This window comes from Anomaloglossus baeobatrachus, chromosome 8 (genome assembly GCF_048569485.1).
Source record: "Anomaloglossus baeobatrachus isolate aAnoBae1 chromosome 8, aAnoBae1.hap1, whole genome shotgun sequence".
Taxonomy (NCBI): domain Eukaryota; kingdom Metazoa; phylum Chordata; class Amphibia; order Anura; family Aromobatidae; genus Anomaloglossus; species Anomaloglossus baeobatrachus.
The window spans coordinates 161,154,103-161,175,419 of NC_134360.1; the positions used below are offsets into that span (position 1 = coordinate 161,154,103).

Below are 21,317 nucleotides of genomic sequence, written 5' to 3' on the forward strand. Positions count from 1 at the left end.
TCGCCATGATCGACTAAAGAAGTTAAGTGCACAAGTGCTCCGCATCGTATCCAGGGTTTGTCTTTTGAAAATAGTTGTATGAGTGCTGCCAGCATTGCTGCAAAGGTTAAAGGGTTAAGAGGTCAGCCTTTCAGTGCTCAGACCATACACCATACACTGCATCACATTGGTCTGCATGGCTGTCATCTCAGAAGGAAGCCTCTTTTAAAAATGATGCACAAGAAAGCACACAAATAGTAAGCTGAAGCTAGGCAGACTAAAGACATGAATTAGCGGAACCGAACAATGTCCTGTAATCTGATGAGACCAAGATAAACTTATTTGGTTCAGATGGTATCAGGTGTGTGTGTGGCAGCAACCAGATATGGAGTGCAAAGACAAGTGTATCTTGCCTACAGTCAGGCATGGTGGTGGGAATGTCATTTTTTTTGTGGCTGCATGAGTGCTGCCGGCAATGGGGAGCTAAAGATTGAGGGAACCATGAATGCCAACATGTGCTGTAACATACTGAAGCAGAGCATGATCCCCCCCTCCCTTCGGAAACGGGTCAACATGGCAGTATTCCAATTTGATAATGACCCCACACACACCTCTAAGACCACCACTGCTGCCTTGCTAAAGAAACTGAGGGGAAAGGTGTTGGACTGGCCAAGGATGTCCCCCAGACCATAACCCTATTGAGCATGTGTGGGGCATCCCCAAAGAAATGGTGGAGGAGGGCAAGGTCTCCACTAGCTCTGTGAAGGCGTCATGGAAGAGGATTCCAGTCTCTCCTGTGAAGAGAAGGTTAAGGCAGTGCTTGAAAATAATGGCGGTCACACAAAATATTGACACATTGGCCACAACATTTTCTGTTAGGGGTGTAAGCACTTTTGTTGCTAGTGGTTTAGATATCAATGTCTGTGTGTTATGTTATTTAGAGGGGGACACCAAATTTACACGGTTACACAAGCTGTATACGGACTATGAAAAGGTATAATAAAATATTTTACAATATTTACAATATTTAAAATCTGATGGGGTGTACTCGCTTTTGTGATATACTGTACATGTACACATACTGCTGTATATCCGGTGTAAGCTTTATATACCTTGAGGTATTTCCTTTTTAAAATGTGAATACATTCAAATCTTACTTATGAATATATATTGACCATACCAGCGCCCCTGATTAAAGGGAACCTGTCAGCAGAAATTTCGCAATAAAACTAAAAGATCCCCCTCCTGCAGCTCCTGGGCTGCATTCTAGAAAGGTTCCTGTTGCTATTGTGCCCCCTTTGAGACCTAAATAAATACTTTATAAATTCTTACCTTTTTGTATGCAAATGTTTTTTTATGGTCACGGGGGCGGGCTGTCTTGCGTCCGTTATTCCCCCTCCTGCCGCTGTATGCCGTCCCCCATTTCTCATTTACATACACAACGATGCCCTCCTCATGTAACTGTCTTCCCGAGGTCTCGCGCATGCCCAGTGTCACTCTTGCGGGACTGAGCACTGTACAAAGTGTGAATGCTGATTAGGCGAGATTATGGGCGGCGCTGTGATTGTCATCAGCAGCGTCATCCAAGTACCCGCCCATAATCTCGTGCCCGCTGTAATAGGTAACGTGGTTGATATGGCCAGCGCTTTCGCATAACCGTGGAGGCAGAGGGAAAAGCGCGGGCACGAGATTATGGGCGGGTACTTGGATGACGCTGCTGATGACAATCACAGCGCCGCCCATAATCTCGCGCCTGCGCAATCACCTCATCAGCGTTCACACTTTGCACAGTGCTCAGTCCTGCGAGAGTGGCACTGGGCATGCGCGAGACCTCAGGAGGACAGTTACATGAGCAGGGCGTCCTCGTGTATGTAAATGAGCAATGGGGGACGGCGTACAGCGGCAGGAGGGCGAATAACGGACGCAAGACAGCCCGCCCCCGTGACCATAAAAAAACATTTGCATACAAAAAGGTAAGAATTTATAAAGTATTTATTTAGGTCTCAAAGGGGGCACAATAGCAACAGGAACCTTTCTAGAATGCAGCCCAGGAGCTGCAGAAGGGGAATCTTTTAGTTTTATTGCGAAATTTCTGCTGACAGGTTCCCTTTAAAGAACTCAAGATGCAATACTGACACACTGCGAGCTGCTGGAGAGAAATTCTGGTTCTGTGCACCTGTAATAGTTTGTCTCTGTGCACGCGTTGCTTTTTTCATGTTTTTATTTTTGCAGATTTTAATCAATATTGCAAAGAAAAAAGCATCCCAGCAAAGTCTATGTGACTCCTGACTTGCTGAGAACATGCTGCTTCTTTTTTCCTTATTTACTAACACAACCTGTCCGTTATGAACTACATCCAGTATATTCTGTACCGATTCACAGAGTTGATGTTCTGATTCTCTAATTGTGTTGCAGGGAGAAGCCTGAGAGGACATTTGATTTGGTGCTGAAGGTGGAGTGTCCGGCAACCGAAAATGAAGGTACGCCATATTGTTTGGTAACATTGGGAAGATCATATTAGAATTAGAGTTCATTCTCACGCAGTTTTTCATGTACAAATGCTGTCTGTTTTTTTTTTTTCCCCCTTGTATAGCACTTGTACTTTTTTATAGTCTATGGGGCTCTTCACATGTCCATGATTTTTTTTTGCAGACAAACGTGTGATATTGATCTGAGTGTCGAATCAGACTTTGCTATGATATTCTATGGGTGGGTGAAAAAATCTGCCAGCTTTCAATGCCATCAGGGTGCTGTCCATTCTTCTCTGACTGATAGAAGGTGGAGGAATTTTTTTTTTTTTTTCCTCATCGGTGAAAAATCTGTTGAAATGCTGACTAAACTCTGATGAAACTACCGTATTTTCCGACTTATAAGATGACTGTGCGTATAAGACGACCCCCAACTTTTCCAATTAAAATATATAGTTTGGGATATATCATATATACTCAAGTGTAAGCCTACCCAAGTAATATCTCCATTGCTTAGTTTGCTTTCACACACCCGGTTTTTCCTGTGCGGCACAATCCGGCGCTTTGCAGAAAAACCGCAACCATTTTTTTTTTTTTTTTTTTTTTTCCGCCGGTTGCGTTTTTTTTGCATAGACTTTCATTAGTGACGGATTGTTCCGCATGGGCTTGTGTTCAGTCCGGTTTTTGCCACATGCGGCATATTTAGCCGATGCGGCGGCCGGATGGAACATTGCCTGGCACGGTTTTTTTGTTCGGCAATGGCGGCGCCATTTGCAATGCATGCCTGTGGACGCCGCATGCGGCGTCCTGCGGCAAGCATCGCATCCGGCCGCCGCATGCAGTTTTTTCCACTGCGCATGCTCAGTAGCTTGCCGCAAGCGGTAAAAAACGGACGGCCCGCATGTCAAAAACTTATGCAAAGGATGCGGTATTGTCGCCACATCCGTTGCATAGGTTTTAGAGCAGGATTGGCCGGCTCTGCTAAAACCGGCGGTGTGAAAGCAGCCTTAATGATGTCCCCTGCTGTAATATCCTCATTGCTTAGTGATGTCACCTGCAGTAATGAGCCTATTGTTTAATAATGCCCTCCTGCTGGTTCCCTTCTGTCCCCTATCATGCCTTTGTTTACACACAATAAAATATATTCTCACCTGTCCTTCATGCCCATGGTGCCTCCAGCTGCTTGTTGCAGTCTGCAGGCACAAAGATCCCTCCGTGATAGCGTGAACGGAGTGGCCACTGCAGGATGTCATCATGGCTTTACTTTAGTTGACTGCTTTACGGCACCACAAAGCATTCAACTGCAGTAAAGCACTGACAGCCTTGGTGGCCCTGTGTATAGGATGCGATCATGGAGGAGTGCTTCTTGTAGACCGCAGGCACACAGACCCCTCCGTGATAGCGTCCAATACACAGGGCCACCGCCACTGCTGCAGTCAGCGCTTTACTGCAGTTGAATGCTTTGTGCTGCCGTAAAGCATTCAACTGCAGTAAAGCCATGACAGCATCCTGCAGCGGCTGCTCCATGCTCTGGATACTATCACAGAGGGGGTCTGTGTGCCTGTGGATTGAAAGAAGCTGCTGGAGGCACCGCAGGAACGGAGGACAGGTGAGAATATCTTTTATTGTGTGCAAACGACGGCACCCTGCACTGCCATATACGGCGACCCCCGACTTTTGAGAAGATTTTCAGGGGTTAAAAAGTCGTCTTATACGCCGGAAAATGCGGTAGGTCTCTTTTTTTTTTTTTTTTTTTTTTCCTCTTACATAAAAAACTAACTTTTGAATGAGGCCTTTGCCTTGGTTTTCCACACTCCACACACTCTGGATCATAAGAGTTTAGGGTTCTGCACAAAAAGAAGCAATTTTTTTTTAATATATTATTTACATGGAAATGAAGTACAAATGGATAATGAAGCCAACATAATCCCTGACATCTCTGCCAGATGGGATATTGCAGATGTAAAGATTAAAGCGGGCTTTACATGCTACGATATCATTATTGATATATAGTCTGGGTCACGTTGTTTGTGACGCACATCCGGCGTCATTAACGATATTGCAGTGTGTGACACTTATGTGCGACCTAAAACGATCGCAAAAGCGTCCAAAATCGTTTGCCGCGGAGAGGTCGTCCTAAAACAAAATATCGTTCTCTTCTAATTAGCGATGTTGTTCGTCGTTCCTGCGGCAGCATACATCGCTGTGTGTGACACCGCAGGAGCGAGGAACATCTCCTTACCTGCCTCCACCGCCAATGCGTAAGGAAGGAGGTGGGCGGGATGTTTACGTTCCGCCCCTCCGCTTCTATTGGATGGCTGCCGTGTGACGTTGCTGTGACGCTGCACGACCCGCCCCCTTAGAAAGGAGGCAGATCGCCGGCCAGAGCAACGTCGCAGGACAGGTAATTCCGTGTGACGAGGTAAGCGAGGTTGTGCGCAACGGGCAGCAATTTGCCCGTGTCGCACAACCGACGGGGGCGGGTACGATCGCTTGCGATCTCGCTAGCAAGATCGCAGCGTGTAAAGCCCGCTTAAGAAATTGAGATCACTCTTGAATGACTATATTGTGCGTTATAAGTTAGTTAAATTTTAAGGGTAATCCACCACTTTAAAGGGAACCAAACATCAAGATTTTGGTATATAAGGTGCAACCAGTGCAGTGCTGACACTATCAGGCGCATTGTGTACATATCATTAGTGGGCAGCTCAGATGTTTAGGCTTTGAAATTCAAGTTTGTGAAGTTTTAAAATTCATCATCTTTTTGACTGACAGTTGCACCTCTGCTGATAATATCCGGGTGGGTTATGCACATGGATTCCCGCCCCATTCACTCCCACTGCCTGTTTCTCCCTCTCTCTGGCTCTATGCAAATTGTTCTATTCAGTAACATGGCGTCGGCGCCTGCGCTATGCGCTATGCTATGCTAAGGTTTAAAGGCTATTGGTAATTTCAGGTTCTCCAGTCCTGTTGTGACCGCACACGCTCCCGCGGTGACAATGAGATCTGAAGAAGCGAGGGCGCATGCGCCGCACTCTCAAGCACAAGACTAGGTAATGCGGGCTTCAGAAACACGGCGCCAGAGATTGCCGCCCCATTCACTCCCACCGCCTGTTTCTCCCTCTCTCTGGCTCTATGCAAATTGTTCTATTCAGAACTGTTCTAGTGCTATGCGAAGGCACCGACGCCATGTTACTGAATAGAACAATTTGCATAGAGCCAGAGAGAGGGAGAAACAGGCGGTGGGAGTGAATGGGGCGGCAATCTCTGGCGCCGTGTTTCTGAAGCCCGCATTACCTAGTCTTGTGCTTGAGAGTGCGGCGCATGCGCCCTCGCTTCTTCAGATCTCATTGTCACCGCGGGAGCGTGTGCGGTCACAACAGGACTGGAGAACCTGAAATTACCAATAGCCTTTAAACCTTTAGAAATTGCTTTACATATTTTTATATGGTTTCTGATGCTGGATGTACATGTGAGTGTTGTCTTCATTACTTCACACTTGTCTGTAGGCCTACACTGCTTCTCTGTTAATTCAAGAGGACGTCGTGTGGTTTTGTGGCTGTAACAAATATGAAACTCTTTCCTTTATCAGAATAATTTTGAAGAAGTTGTCTCATACTGATAGAATTAATGTAACGTGTACTTGACATGAGTCAAAGTGAAAGAACTTGCATGTCTGTTACAGTACGTAGGTAATGGTCAACTTATTTATTTCCAGATTTGGAAATAGTCTTACAATAGTTTTCTGTGAGCCAAGAGGATCTCCCGCGCTGAGGGATCTGACATGTCCCATTTTTTCTTATTTTTTTCCCGCTGCTTCCATAAGTATTCTGTTGTTTTTTAAATCCGCCATTCAATTACAGCGATCTGGGCCTTTTTATTTAGTGTAGATTTTTATGGCCCTTACCAAGGGGCATTGCTCACAAGGTAATAATACAGAGCAGCCTAAATACTAAGCCTAATCCTCTGAGTAGGCCCATATCTCTGGTCCATGAGACTCCGAGCATATCCTATTCTCATCCGTTTTTCTTATCAGACTGCAAATTAAAATCAACAAAAAGTGGACAAAAAGGCTAAAAGAAAGTCTGATGCAACTACAATGAAACCTCTCTCCATTTGTCTCAGATGGTAAAACTCACACAGATATGTGAATGCCACTTAACGGCTTTGGTTAGGCATCCATTTTCCTTCACATACGAGAAAAATGGTCCTGGTTTCATAAGAGACTGTGTTGAGTTTCATAAAATTTCCATCACCATGACATCCATGTGTGGTCTGAGTTTCATCATTTTTCCTTGGATGGAGTAAAAAAGTCTATCTTCTCCTATGTAGCGGTCTTTAAAAAAACAGACCTCACTCGAATGACATCCAATTACCTTAGCAAACTCATAGACTTGAATTGCCAATTTTTATCCAATACTCGAATCAAAGACGGCTATGTCTCAGTGAATTTGTGCTGACCACTCAGAACTGCAACAAAAAAACGGACATATGAACAGCCACATAGACTATATATTAGGTGCAAGAATTATTTCTGATAAACACTGAACTTTTACATGAAAATCGGACGTCTAAATAAGCAGTAAGTGACAAGCCCGTGCCAGTGGTCAGCAGGGATGCCACCGGGAATTTCAGGGCCCCATACTGGCCACATTTCAGACCCCCTTGAGATTCTGCTCAAACTTCACCCCAGCTCTGCCTCCTCCCCTCAAACCTTCCACAATCTCACCACCACTCTTGGAAAAACTCCACTCCTGCACCACGTTTTCACCTATCACACATTAAATTCCCATCAAATACTGTATCACATACATAAATATCAGCTTTTGTTTTGGCCAAAACATTTTTTTAAGCCGACCACCACGACAATGTAGACTCTTCTGGCAGGACCCTACTCCTCTCTAATCTATATAAAAAAAATTATTCAATACTCTTTTTAGGTATATTTTTATTTATTATTATTTAAGGGACTGTGTCTCACACACACACACACACACACACACACACACACTTATATATATATATATACTGTATTTTTCGCTTTATAAGATGCACCTGATTATAAGACGCATCCCTAAATTTGATGAAGGAATAGAGAATTTTTTAATGAAGGGGGTCAGTCTTATAATGCCAGTGTCCGTCTAACAAATAATATAGGGTATACGTCCCTCATAGCCCCCTCATCCTAAAATTAGCCCCCTTAATCTGGATATGGCCACCTTATATTGAACACGTCCCCCAGTGATGCCACATTTCCCCTATGGCTGGCACACAGGCGCACTGTGGCAGGCAGACAGGCGCACTGTGGCAGGCAGACAGGCGCACTGTGGCAGGCAGACAGGCGCACTGTGGCAGGCAGACAGGTGCACTGTGGCAGGCAGACAGGCGCACTGTGGCAGGCAGACAGGCGCACTGTGGCAGGCACACAGGCGCACTGTGGCAGGCACACAGGCGCACTGTGGCAGGCACACAGGCGCACTGTGGCAGGCACACAGGCGCACTGTGGCAGGCACACAGGCGCACTGTGGCAGGCACACAGGCCCACTGTGGCAGGCACACAGGCCCACTGTGGCAGGCACACAGGCCCACTGTGGCAGGCACACAGGCCCACTGTGGCAGGCACACAGGCCCACTGTGGCAGGCACACAGGCCCACTGTGGCAGGCACACAGGCCCACTGTGGCAGGCACACAGGCCCACTGTGGCAGGGACACAGGCCCACTGTGGCTGGCACACAGGCCCACTGTGGCTGGCACACAGGCCCACTGTGGCTGGCATCACCCTCTGTTAGATATCGCCCCCATGTTGCTGCTTTTAGTAAAATAAACTCTTTCCTTACCTTCTGCAGCACTGTCCTGTCTGGTGTCTCCCTCCTCGGGGTTGAGCTCCTTCTGTCTCCTGCACTTCCTACTTCCTGGTTCTAGTGCCGGTCATGTGATCGGGACAGCAGAGAGATATCTCTGTGTGCCTGATCACAGCAGCAGGAGGGAGACCGGGCAGACACGCTGGAGGAGGTGAGTAAAGAGTTTATTATTTTACTATGGGCAGCAGCATGGGGGCCATATCTAACACAGGGGTGCATGTGCGATCAAAGGGGAGCACAGGCACATATAATATGCCCCGCTGCCCCAGGCCATCAGCGCGATTCAGTTTCATCACCACGTTGATGGACAGCGGCTGTGCATATTATATGAGCGGGAGCAGGAGATCTAACGCTGCTGCCCGCAGCTTCACCTGCCCCCAGCACCGCTCCAGAGCTGCCTGCACCTCCACTGGACTCTGTGTGTGTGCATGTGTGTATGTGTATATTATATTATATTATATTATATATATATATATAATATATATATATATATATATATATATATATATATATATATATATATATATATATATATATATATATATATATATATATATATTTCTTTTGTTTAACAATCTTTTTTTCTGTACATTTATGTAGGCTGCTTTCTTGCATGGGCATATGGACATTGTTTGTATGTGTGTATCTCTCTCTCTCTCTCTATTATAATATAATATTATATCACAAGACATTATGGGGGCTGTATTTTTATTTTCTTAGGAGAGTTTTCTATACATGTTCTCATTTTAGTGACTTGCAGATGTCATTGTGCAGGACGGGGGTAGACGTGAGCTGTGACACTACCTACTGTAAGTGGATGGGCGAGTAGGTGGGCACAAATGTGGCGCCCCTGACCTAGTCAGGCACCACTGAGTACTACACCCATGCAGGGGCAGTATTTCCAGGTAATCCTAAAGACTGGAATAGGGTGTGTACGCACAGACACATAGCAACCAGGTCTCCCACACCTTGAGAGGGGACCCTTGGGTAGGCTCAAGAGGGGGCTTGCCTCCACATCTCATCAAGGGGTGTAGTGGAGGGGCTGGGAGCTAAAGTTGCAGAGGCAGAAAGAAAAGGAGTGGAGCGAGCCAGTCTGGTAGTGGTGAGCGGCGGTTGCTAGGAGACGCAGACGCGCGCTCACACTAGTCAGACCCTGCACGTGAAGTAGCTGTTAGCAGGGGAGAATGGTCACCAGTCAGTCAGAAAGACGCTGAGGGAGTTAGTCGGTTGAGTACGGGGACTCCTGGCGACTAGGCAAATACGGGATACAGGTTCCCAGAGCAGGCTCAAGTTTAACTACCTGCTAAACCTGCCTGTGAGGGTACTACAAGTACCTCACAAACCATCTAGAGTCCGAGCCTCAGCAGCAACGAGGTGGCCCATAAGGGGGATCGAGCCTGGAGCCATCTCACTTGGTCCACGCTGCCGGCAGATGGGCCAAAAAGTGGAGAAAAGGCAGTAACGACTTCACTGGATGAACCCCACTGTACTTCAAATCAGGGGTTATCCGAAACAAGAAGTGCAAGGAAGGCGAGTTAATGGTTACCCTTAGACCAGCCTAAAGGATACCTGGTGTCACCTGGTTTAATCTCAGCATCCCCCGGGTACCTCACAAAAACATCTAAAGTGAGTAAAGAGCAGTTGAAAGACATTTCTGGACTCTGACTGGATTATTCCTGTATCCACTACCCTACATACCCGAGCCCCTGGGGCTAGCCTCACTCACGGGAGGCCACACCATCCGACTGGAGACTCCATCAGCCCCAGACGCTCGTTAAACCTGCAGTGGTGGTCACCCAAATCCCTAACAGCAAAACCATGAGTGGCGTCACGACACATACAAACAAAAACTACATACCTGTTGCCTTGCCATATACTAAAGAAGACCCTGTGGCGTCCCTGAAGGTGGATAGATGTCCCTGGGACTACCGGGCTTAACACAAGCACCTCATCATTTTTAGGTCCCCAACACCTGAATGTAATGTGCCCTGAGGCGCACCAGCTGCTTCGGAACTAAGGCCAGGCTGGCAGCATCTGATGTCAGATGTGGCCAGCCACGTTTGCTGCAGCCGTACAATGTAAGTAGTTGTGACTGTGACTTGGGCCAACTGGAGTTACAGCCTTTGTAGCTTTCTAAATTCTATAAAGATATGAGCTGCCCCCCTTCATTATATGGTTATGTCCCCCACCCTGAACCACTTCCTGATAAGTATGTCCCCTGTCTTGTTAAATATGTTCTGCATCCTGGTATATTTGTCCTTTTTACTAGGCCCATCCTGGCATATCTGTGCTAATCCTAGTATATATGTTCCCCCATCTTGCTATACATGTCCCCTATCCTGGGCTCCTTCCTGGTATACATGTCACCCATCCTGGGCTCCTTCCTGGTATACATGTCACCCATCCTGGGCCCCTTCCTGGTATACATGTCACCCATCCTGGGCCCCTTCCTGGTATACATGTTCCCCATTCTGGGCCCCTTCCGGGTATACATGTCACCCATCCAGGCACCTTTTTATGAGAACTTGATTAGCATTACTTGGTTCCTGCTGATTTGTGAAGGTTTTTGCTATTTTGAATTTGACCTTGATTGTTTTGTGTCTCTGTATTTGGGTCACTGTCTGACCTGCATCTGACTTGTTATTTTGCATATCGTCTGCAAGCCATGACCTAGAATGTATGTCCAATCTTACTGCTTCTCTGATAGTTCAGTTCAGATACAGCCTGCTACAAGCTGTCAGTGGTTATAACTGAAAATTACCCGGTAATGTGACCTGGGGATATTCTGCACAAAGACCATACCTCTGTGAACTGCTTTTGAGGCTAGGTTCAGACTGAATCTGAGTCCCTGTTCCTGACTCCATCTGGGCTTCATTTTGAAGTACTGAAAAACAGAATTCAGACATGTCCTAGACTTCAATTAGGCAAGCTGGGTTCAAAACTTGCATCTTTGGACTTTCTTTGACTTTTTAAGTGAGACAGAGTATCACAATTGTATAGTTAGGTCTCCGTTTGCCTGATTTGAATTGTACGTTTCAAACAGGGACCACGTATGAATCTTGTTTTTCAAGGCTTCACACAGAAGCCCCCTACAAAGTCATGAAAAGGGGCTCAGACTCTCTAAACTCAGGCTTAGAGAGAACGTCTCACTAGATTTTTTTTTTTTTTTAAATTCATATTGACTACGGTACCTCCTCAAATTACCACTGCTTCAAAAGTTTTGGAACAGTTTTTCTTTTTTTTTCTTTTGTGTCCCTTTGTTCCAAAGTTATGCCCCCGCAGTGATAAATGTGCAAATTTTCCCTTTAAGCAACAGGATGTATACCATAGAATTTTGGTGATAAATGAGAAAAATCAGAGAAGTTCTGTGGTATACGCCCAGGTAGTCGAAGGAAAAATAATCTACGGTACATCTTTGTTACCTGAAGGAATGAAAATTGAGGAGCACAATAAAACCCTTGCAGAATACGTGGAACAACGGCATTGATGGGGGTGCTCCAATAGTATAAATAAAAAAAAATCCAGCAAAAGATCCTCTATAATATAAAGAGTGCAAAATCCTCGAGATTCTTCCCCCTATTTTCAGCCTAGATAAATCCAACAGGTTCTCACTTCTCTCCAGATACTCCACCGCGACAACTTATTGCCAGATATAGGCCCAAAGTTTTGTTATGTAAACCAAAAACGAAGACAATGGATTTGGTTCTAGTTGTGGAAACCATGTTTTTAATATAAAAAGTGTGAAGGTACATTTCAGAGTTAATTTGTCTCTCATAAAGCTGCCACCCTAAGTAACTTTATAAGGTTTGCCTTCAGCACTAAACAAGTCTCTGTTCGTCTTGTCTTCCCATCAGTTTGGAGGCTGTCGTATACAGCAGGCCTTGAAAACCTTCCCTCGGGTCCTCTGTCCTACACCTTCAAGCCTGACCTCTTCCCCTCGTATTTATTTCTTTGGAACAAGTTCTTCTTGAATTCATACATTTAAAAGTAGTAGTATTTCCGTCATTATCAGCGTGATCCCCAGCACTAACACATCTCCGAGTCCCAGTGGATCTGCATGTTTTCTGTGTGATGTGTTCACAGCTAAATCCAGAATAATACACAGCTGCCCCCTGCCTTATGATTTCCTGCTAGTGTCATTAACACCAGAGCCTTGGCAGTGCTTCAAAAGAAAGCCCGGCTTAAACACAAACACAGGAACTCATCGGCAGTCTTCGGGATATGTTTAAGTTTTACTCTGGAGCTGTACCGCTGACTAATGGAAAAACTAGAAGGTTTAGTGTGCAGTGTAGCAAGAAATAGTACGTTGGTAATGCCCAAAACCCTCCAAACTTCTCTAGCTTTTGCTTCTTAGCCATTACATCTCCTGTCTTGTCCTGGGTGCGGATATACTTTGGCAGAAATTTGTATTTGAGCTGCATGACTGTCACGGTCCAAGTGCCCTTCCATTATTCTTTATGGGGAATGTTCGAACTTCAGTTTTCTGTGGCACTCACAAAATAGACTCCTTTGTTGTAGTAATATTGAGTCATTGCTGTGAACTCGGGGTAATTTGCGAATAAACTGTAGGTTTGTAATGTAAAAAGTCACTCATTTTGGCTCACACCAAACTTGTGCTGTTCTTTTGTTATATTTAACATTTTTACAATTATCTTGCCATGTTCCAAAGTGAAAAAAACAGTGGTCAGAATATAGCAAAGGGGCATGATCTCAGGTTTCTTATAATTCACACAAATTTGCATTTCCACTCCACTACTAGGACAGCCCCCTTCTGGTTCCACGTTTCCCCCAGGTAAATTAGTAAAGCCTATACTCCAGAAGTAGTAGACCAAGTAGATAACTTAGGGTGCTCAAAGAAAATTAGACCAATTTAGCGATAAAATACCCATAAAAAGATAAACTTTATTGTATAAAATATAAATAAACTTTATTGTATAAATATATATAATAAACTTTATTGCATAAAATATAAATATATCTTTTTTTGGGTAGTTTAACGCTAAATTGGTCTAATTTTAAAGCCTATACTCCCCACCTGTACCGGCGACCTTCCAGCTGTGTCCGGGCTCACAGTGCAGGTGATCACGCAGGGTTGTAATGTCACGTGAGCCCTGCATCCAATCAGCGCCGGCTTTTGTCTCCCCGCCTTTGGCCAAACAAACAATCAACAGGAAGTGAGCGCAGCCGCATTGTAGTGTAAACCTGCGCCGCCTTGGTGCGTGTAGACTTCAATTTCTGCCACAGGCAAAAGTGCCAAATGAATCAATGTATTTTATTTATACAAAGGTTGTGTCATTGTATTATTGCAGTTTTAGCATGTGGGTGACCAAAACTCACCATGTCGTTCCAGCCTAACGATGGAGCTTCACTGTTGTCTTATCATACAGCATATAATGGAAGTGGATGGAGACAATAAAACTTCTTGAATATAAAAAAAGAAAAGAGAAGACCTTATTAAGACTGTGATATGATCCTCAAGATGTAAATTCACAGCGATCTAGGGGATTTAGTTTGGATAACTGTATGTTCCATGAAGCACAGCCCAGTAGTTGTAGCAACTGTTGGTTTGTACGATCGGAACTGAGATTAAAATAAGCAAAGTTTATTATGGAAAGTCGGAAAAAAGTAAAGAAATCTATTTATATCTGCTTGTTAAATTGAACGAAAGGCCAAGATAAAACCCCATTCGTCACATGTGGCTAGTAACTGTTAAGGCCGCTTTACACGCTGCGACATCACTAGCGATTACACCCGCCCCCGTCGTGTGTGCGTCACTGGCAAATCGCCGCCCATGGCGAACAATATCGCTGGTACGTGTCACACGCACATACTTTCCTAACGACGTCGCTGTGGCCGGCGAACAAACTTTTTTTTTTTTTCTTTTTTAAGGGGGAGGTTCGTGCGGCGTCACAGCGACGTCACACAGCAGGCCACCAATAGAAGCGGAGGGGCGGAGAGCAGCAGCATTAACGTCACTCCCACCTCGTTATTGGAGGACGCAGTAACACTGTTGTTCGTCGTTCCCGGGGTGTCACACGGAGCGATGTGTGCTGCTTCAGGAACGACGAACAACCTGCATCCAAAATGAGCAACGATATTTGGGAAAGGAACGACGTGTCAACGCTCAACGAATTTTGATGTTTTTCGGATCGTTAGCGGTCGCTCGTAGGTGTCACACGCAACGACGTCGCTAACTAGGCCTGATGTGCGTCACGAATTCCGTGACCCCCAACGATATCTCGTTAGCGATGTCGTTGCGTGTAAAGCGGCCTTTACATATGTACACCTGAAAGAAATTGGCACATTTTCTAAAGATTTATGGATACGATGACCTTAACCAGAGAATATCATCATGTGATAGGTCAGGCTCCACTCCTCAGCGCCTCTACCGATGAGCATGAAAACTGACATATGAGGGATGGTAGTTTCTGAGCTTTAAAAGTGGTGGATTGATGAAAGTTTTAAGCTTTTTATCTCATTTCTTTACTAGTTTCTTTGCCACGTTTAAATTTGAAAAATACTCACACTGATGTAAAGATAATGTGAGCAAAGGATGTAACTAGTTGTATGGTGTGAACTCCAATATAGGAGATAACTTCTTCTCACCGAACAATCCCATAAAGGGCAACAATGTGGTAGAAAAAAGAAATGGCCGCACATTCAAAATTCTTAAGTTGATCTAATGCCGCCAGGCAAAAAATTAAATACCTGAACATGAGGTTCTTAGTTTAGCATTCTGATCAGACTGTATGAAGCCCACTGCCACGTCTGTCCTAAACCAAAGAATATCGTCACATGATTGGTCAGGCTCCACTCCCCAGCGCCTCTACCGATGAGCATGAAAACTAACATATGAGGGACGGTAGTTTCTGAGCTTTAAAAGTGGTGGATTGATGAAAGTTTTAAGCTTTTTATCTCATTTCTTTACTAGTTTCTTTGCCACATTTAAATTTGAAAAATACTCACACTGATGTAAAGATAATGTGAGCAAAGGATGTAACTAGTTGTATGGTGTGAACTCCAATATAGGAGATAACTTCTCACCGGACAATCACATTAAAGGGAATCTGTCAGCAGGTTTTTGTTATGTAAGCTGAAGCCAGCATGCTGCCAGGGTTAACACAGACAGTTCAAGCATGCCTGTTTTGTCACAGTCTGATCTATTGTTTACTTGTTTGTTTAAGAAGCAGGACCCTTATAATTACAGGACTACAACCCCCTGCTGTGATTGACACCTCACTGTCAATGTATAATCTTTATAGAGAGCCTGGTATGGGAGAGGATAGCTCCCTGAGCTCAGCTACATGACTAAACCTAAGAATTCAAATTGTGTCAGAATGGCTGCACACAGTAATCCATTGTTTTATTCAAAATCTCCTTCTCTACATCATGCTGTTCTCAGATGAAGTAGCAAAAACCTGCTGACAGATCCCCTTAAAGCTGTAATGTAAAAAAAAAAAAGTAATAGTAATTTTTTAAAAGTTATACTATGTGTTTCCTTAATAATTAATGTCCTTCCTTACCATTTTATCTTTGCTCCACCAGACAGCACCATTTACTTACTCACCCATCCATACCCTTATCCAGGCTCAGACTGGCACACAGGAGTACAGGTGGATCCTCCAGTGGGCCCATGTGAAGGAGTGTGCTCCAGCCCTTTACATGATCAGTACTTGACATATGTTACATTTGATGCACTACTGTATATACAAATCGGTCAGGAGTCTGTGGTACAGCTGAATGGTGATGCACTTTTTGGCCAATTTATGGCCACTACCAATTCCCAACCACTGGATACTCCAAATATGTCAATGCAAAAAACTAAATAGTTTTCAAAGCCAGCTTACCCGTACACTCCTGTGTGTGGATTCCAGTATCAATCCAGAAGATAGTCCGCACGGAAAACCAGAGCAGGAGCCAGCCACGGGAAATCCAAATGAAAAAACTTTATAACTCCAGTGGACAATTTGAGGATGCAGATATATATTAAAAATTTTTTTGCATTTGCAAATCTTTATTTTTGAAAATATTTCATAAAATTGGAGTCACACTTCTGGGCGGTGAAGGAAAAAGATTAGGAGTGGTAGCCTGCTTGGACTACGCGTTTCGGCGTACAAGCGCCTTCTACATGGTCAGACCATGTAGAAGGCGCTTGTACGCCGAAACGCGTAGTCAAAGCAGGCTACCACTCATCCATGTAGAAGGCGCTTGTACGCCGAAACGCGTAGTCCAAGCAGGCTACCACTCCTAATCCATGTAGAAGGCGCTTGTACGCCGAAACGCGTAGTCCAAGCAGGCTACCACTCCTAATCCATGTAGAAGGCGCTTGTACGCCGAAACGCGTAGTCCAAGCAGGCTACCACTCGTAATCCATGTAGAAGGCGCTTGTACGCCGAAACGCGTAGTCCAAGCAGGCTACCACTCCTAATCCATGTAGAAGGCGCTTGTACGCCGAAACGCGTAGTCCAAGCAGGCTACCACTCCTAATCCATGTAGAAGGCGCTTGTACGCCGAAACGCGTAGTCCAAGCAGGCTACCACTCGTAATCCATGTAGAAGGCGCTTGTACGCCGAAACGCGTAGTCCAAGCAGGCTACCACTCCTAATCCATGTAGAAGGCGCTTGTACGCCGAAACGCGTAGTCCAAGCAGGCTACCACTCCTAATCTTTTTCCTTCACCGCCCAGAAGTGGGGCTCCAATTTTAAGAAATATTTTCAAAATAAAGATTTGCAAATGCAAAAAAATGTTTAATATATATCTGCATCCTCAAATTTGTCCGCTGGAGTTATAAAGTTTTTCATTTAAATATGTCCATGGGTACATGGCTGTGCGCAAACCCAGCCAGCTTTCTGTTCAATTGCATGGGGAATGTGTTGCCCAGGAATTTTGCAAACAGGTGAAATCTTGTAGCTGTAGACGGGTACCCAGAATTACCTTCACTGCTGGACTCTTGGCACCTTCTGTGTTCTGACCAAATTTCATTCCAAATTCTCTGTTAAGCATAGCTATGTATGATTACTCCATTAGGCAATCTAAGGATGCAGTCAAGAAACTCTCTACATGCAAAGTGATTGTTCATCTCACTGAGCCCTCTCTGAGTTGCTGGGCATTGTACCTGTGACACTTTCACCCCATACTGACACTGCCAGTTTCCATATTGGAGTTTTCATTTTGTTCCTTCCATTGTTTCCAGAACCATAACTTTTTACTTTATTTTTTTTATTATTTATTTTTCTGTCTACATAGCCATAAGAGGATTTTTTTTTTTTGCGGGAAGAGTTGTACTTTTGAGTGACGCCATTCATTTTTCCACACAGTGATTTTTTTTTTTCCTGTCCATGGAGTATTGAGAGGGTGTTTTGAATGCTGGTCAATCAGGTTAATTTATTTTTATATTTTAATAAATTAGACTTTTCTGGATGTAGCGATACTATATATGTTTTTTTTATCTTTATCTTTATTTTTAATAGGGGAAAAGGGTGGTGATTTTAACCTATTTTTTTTTTTTATTCCTACTTCTTATTTTTAAATCTGCTTAGGGGAATAAAACCTGCGATCATCTTATCACTTGTGCTATATACAGCAATGTCATAGCATAGCTGTATAATAGCAAAAATCACTGTCTCCTTTGAAGACTGGCCACAGGCTTGGTATCAAAGGAACTCTGTGATGACGAGCACGGAGGTCTTCAACATAACGCTGGCTGTCATAAAAAATATTACTTTGTCATTTGTTAAATTCGGAAAATGATCCAATATTACATATCTTTGAGTAGCAGAAGTATGTGAACCTGTAGAATAAAAAAAAAAAAAAAGTGTAAGTGAAATTGCAGTCTGGTGTTTTCAATCAATGGGATGCCAGTCAAGTCCATTGGGTAACCTGTTTTACTTAACTCTTCACCACTTGACAATTTTTTTGTGTTCATTTTTTTCCTTTCCTTCCAAGAGCCATAACTAGTGATGGGCGGACCTGCAGATACCTGGGATCAGTGGGTCCAACCAGGTTTAAAAAAACAAACTAACCCGGTTCTGGCCCAAAATTGATCCTGTATATTTGCCGGCCCCCTATAATAAGTCTATTGGGACGCCAGCACTTTAAAATGGTGGTAGAAGGGATAGGGGGTTTAGAACAAGCGCGTTATACTTACCAGTCTCCCGGGGCTGCTCATTAACCCTAATACATATTCACTTCCTCCCCCGCCCATCAACAGTCTTGGTATTTCTGATTGGTGTTGGACAGAGTGTGACTGCTTTCATTCACAGACACTGTGTATATCTCTATAGTGTAAAAATAAATAAATAAAAAAAATTGGCATAGGGTCCCCCCATATTATGATATATCCGCAGGTACGTCTGCAGGTTTACCGCAGCTGCTCCCTGGAAACCGCAGCTTTTTATAGCTGTGGTAGTACAGCGAAATAGCTGTGGAAAACCTGCGGACATTCATGCGACTTACCTGCGGAAGTCCCGACCCCATCTCCATAGTGGAGGTCCGGGAATTCTGCAGATATTTCCGCATAAATAATTGACATGCAATTACGTGCGGCTGCGGGACATCCGCAGCATGTTCCGCAGCCACACATTCCGCAGCGTAGACACAGGCACTCCCCATGTCCCATAGGATAACATGGGGAGTGTCTGTACTTGCTAAAACCTGCGGATTTATCTAGAAAATCCAGATAAATCCGCAGGTTTTCCGCGGCAAAATCCACAGGTACACAGTCCCGTGGGCACATAGCCTTAAAATACCATCCTGCAGCCGCCCAGAATTGTCGCATCCATTAGATGCAAAAATCTCAGCACCTTACCCAACTCATTCCGATTGTCCTGGTACCGTGTCAATTGGGCCAATATAAGGGAGCTCACAGCTGCCACTAAGCCCTAGATTAGTAATGTGGAGGATCATGATTTATTTGAATAAATATTGTTTGTTCATGAATAAATGTAGATTGTTATTCATGGAAAAATAAGACATCCCCTGAAAAAAAGCCCTAACGCATCTTTTTAGAACAAAAATAATATAAGACCCTGTCTTTTCTGAGAAACTCTGGTAGTAAACCTGCTACTAGGTAGTCTTCCATATTCATGAGATTTGTATAACTCTACCTCCACCACTGATTGACTTCTTTCTATGTATACTATGCATAGGCAGAAAGCTGGAAATCAGAGGTGTGGACAGGGTTATACAGAGCTCAGCATTCAGAGAACTGCTGATCTGCAGCACATAAAATGGATTTTATCAAAATAACAGCACGCAGATCAGCAGGTGACAACATCACTGGAATCAGAGTATCTGCCTCTACATCATGATGAGATAGCAAAAAAAAAAAACCTGGTGACAGATTCCCTTTAAAGGGAACCTGTCACCAGATTTGGTGACTATAAGCTGCTGCAACCACCAGTGGGCTCTTATATACAGCATTCTAACATGCTGTATATAAGAGCCCAGGCTACTGTGTAGAACTGAAAAATGACTTTATAATACGTACATAAACGGTCGGTTCGGTGCAGACTGGTCAAATGGGTGTCTCCGTTTTCCTTGTGCGGCGCCTCCTCTTTCGGCCATCTTTGTCCTCTTTCTGAAGCTGGGGTGCATGACGCATCATATGTCATGCACACAGGCCGGCATTGAGGTCCTGCGCAGGCGCATTTTGATCTGCCCCGAGCAGGACCTCAATGCCGGCCTGTGTGCATGACGTAGGACGCGTCATCCACCCCAGTTTCAGAAAGAGGACAAAGATGGCCGAAAGAGGAGGCTCCGCACCAGGAAATCGGAGACACCCATTTGACCAGTCTGCACCGAACTGACCGTTTAGGTAAGTATTATAAAGTCATTTTTACGTTCTACACAACGGCCTGGGCTCTTATATACAACATGTTAGAATGCGGTATATAAGAGCCCACTGGTGGTGGCCGCAGCTTATAGTCACCAAATCTGGCGACAGGTTCCCTTTAAAGAATTATAGTGATTTGTGAGAAGTTTCATTGGTGGAGGTTTGGTTCTGCAGACCCCCAGTAATTTGCTAGCCGCAATGGGCACAAGCTATTGCCCAAATGCTGTAACCCTTAACTTGTCACCTCTCCGCTATATAGTGTATATATATTCAGGAATACCTATATATATATATATATATATATATATATATATATATATATATATATATATATAATGGGATAGATGAAGCATAACATATATTCACAGTTTTTTTTTTTTTTTGTTTTTTTTTTAAGGGTTATTTTCCATCTCAGCCTTTCATGAGACAGGAATAGCTCTATTCAGGCGTCGACCCCATTTCAATGGGAGTTATGGAAACCGCGTAGCTAAGCTGCCCTCTCCTGTTTCCATGTTCCACCTTCAGGGGTCGGAGCCCGGGCCGGGTTCTTCCATTCTCAGACGTTCATAACCCTTTAACAATATATTCTGTATCACTTTACAATGTAATGTACCTGTTTTTTTTTCTTCTTCTTCCATTTAAGAGAGTCCTCCAGGATTTAGTTAAATGTCTGTTAGGATTTTATTCATGAACTCTAATCTTCGGGACCTCAGCTGCACTCCCTGCAACATCAATGGAAAACGAAAAATATGCAAAAATGGTGCAAGTCTTTAAAGTGGCGTCTAAATTGCTCAACGTTCTGCAAGTTTCTTTTTCAACTTTTATATTTTAAAAACTGTCAATGAAATGGGTAAAATGTAACGAGAAAGGTATCTTTGCGGAATGGGAATCTGGAATTGGAATTTGATTCTTCTTTGTTTTGGAAATAAATGGAAAATATTGCTGTGTTGTCTTATATTGCCATATGGTTATTGGGACATTACTACAAGAATGAGCTGGCACAGAGCAAGTTAATCCTTAAAGATTTATTTTGACCCATCCTTGACTCCCGGCGGGGCGTCTGCGCTAATCCCCATTCACATGTTCTTTTCAAAACTGGCTGATTCTTCACTCTGTGACTTCCGGTTACGCTGGATCATGTATTTATATATCATATGTGTAAAGAATTAGTGGAA

General features: G+C 44.1%; 1 protein-coding gene across 8 annotated transcripts in view; it reads left to right on the forward strand.

Annotated features, from left to right (window-relative positions):
- The window catches only part of DENND1B (DENN domain containing 1B), a 278,308-nt gene that overhangs the window by 18,059 nt on the left and 238,932 nt on the right, over positions 1-21,317 (forward strand). For all 8 annotated transcript variants that reach the window (XM_075322179.1, XM_075322180.1, XM_075322183.1 and 5 more), the window contains exon 2: positions 2,395-2,459. In XM_075322179.1, the coding sequence (XP_075178294.1) occupies positions 2,395-2,459 (65 nt within the window). The remainder of the gene's footprint in view (positions 1-2,394; positions 2,460-21,317) is intronic.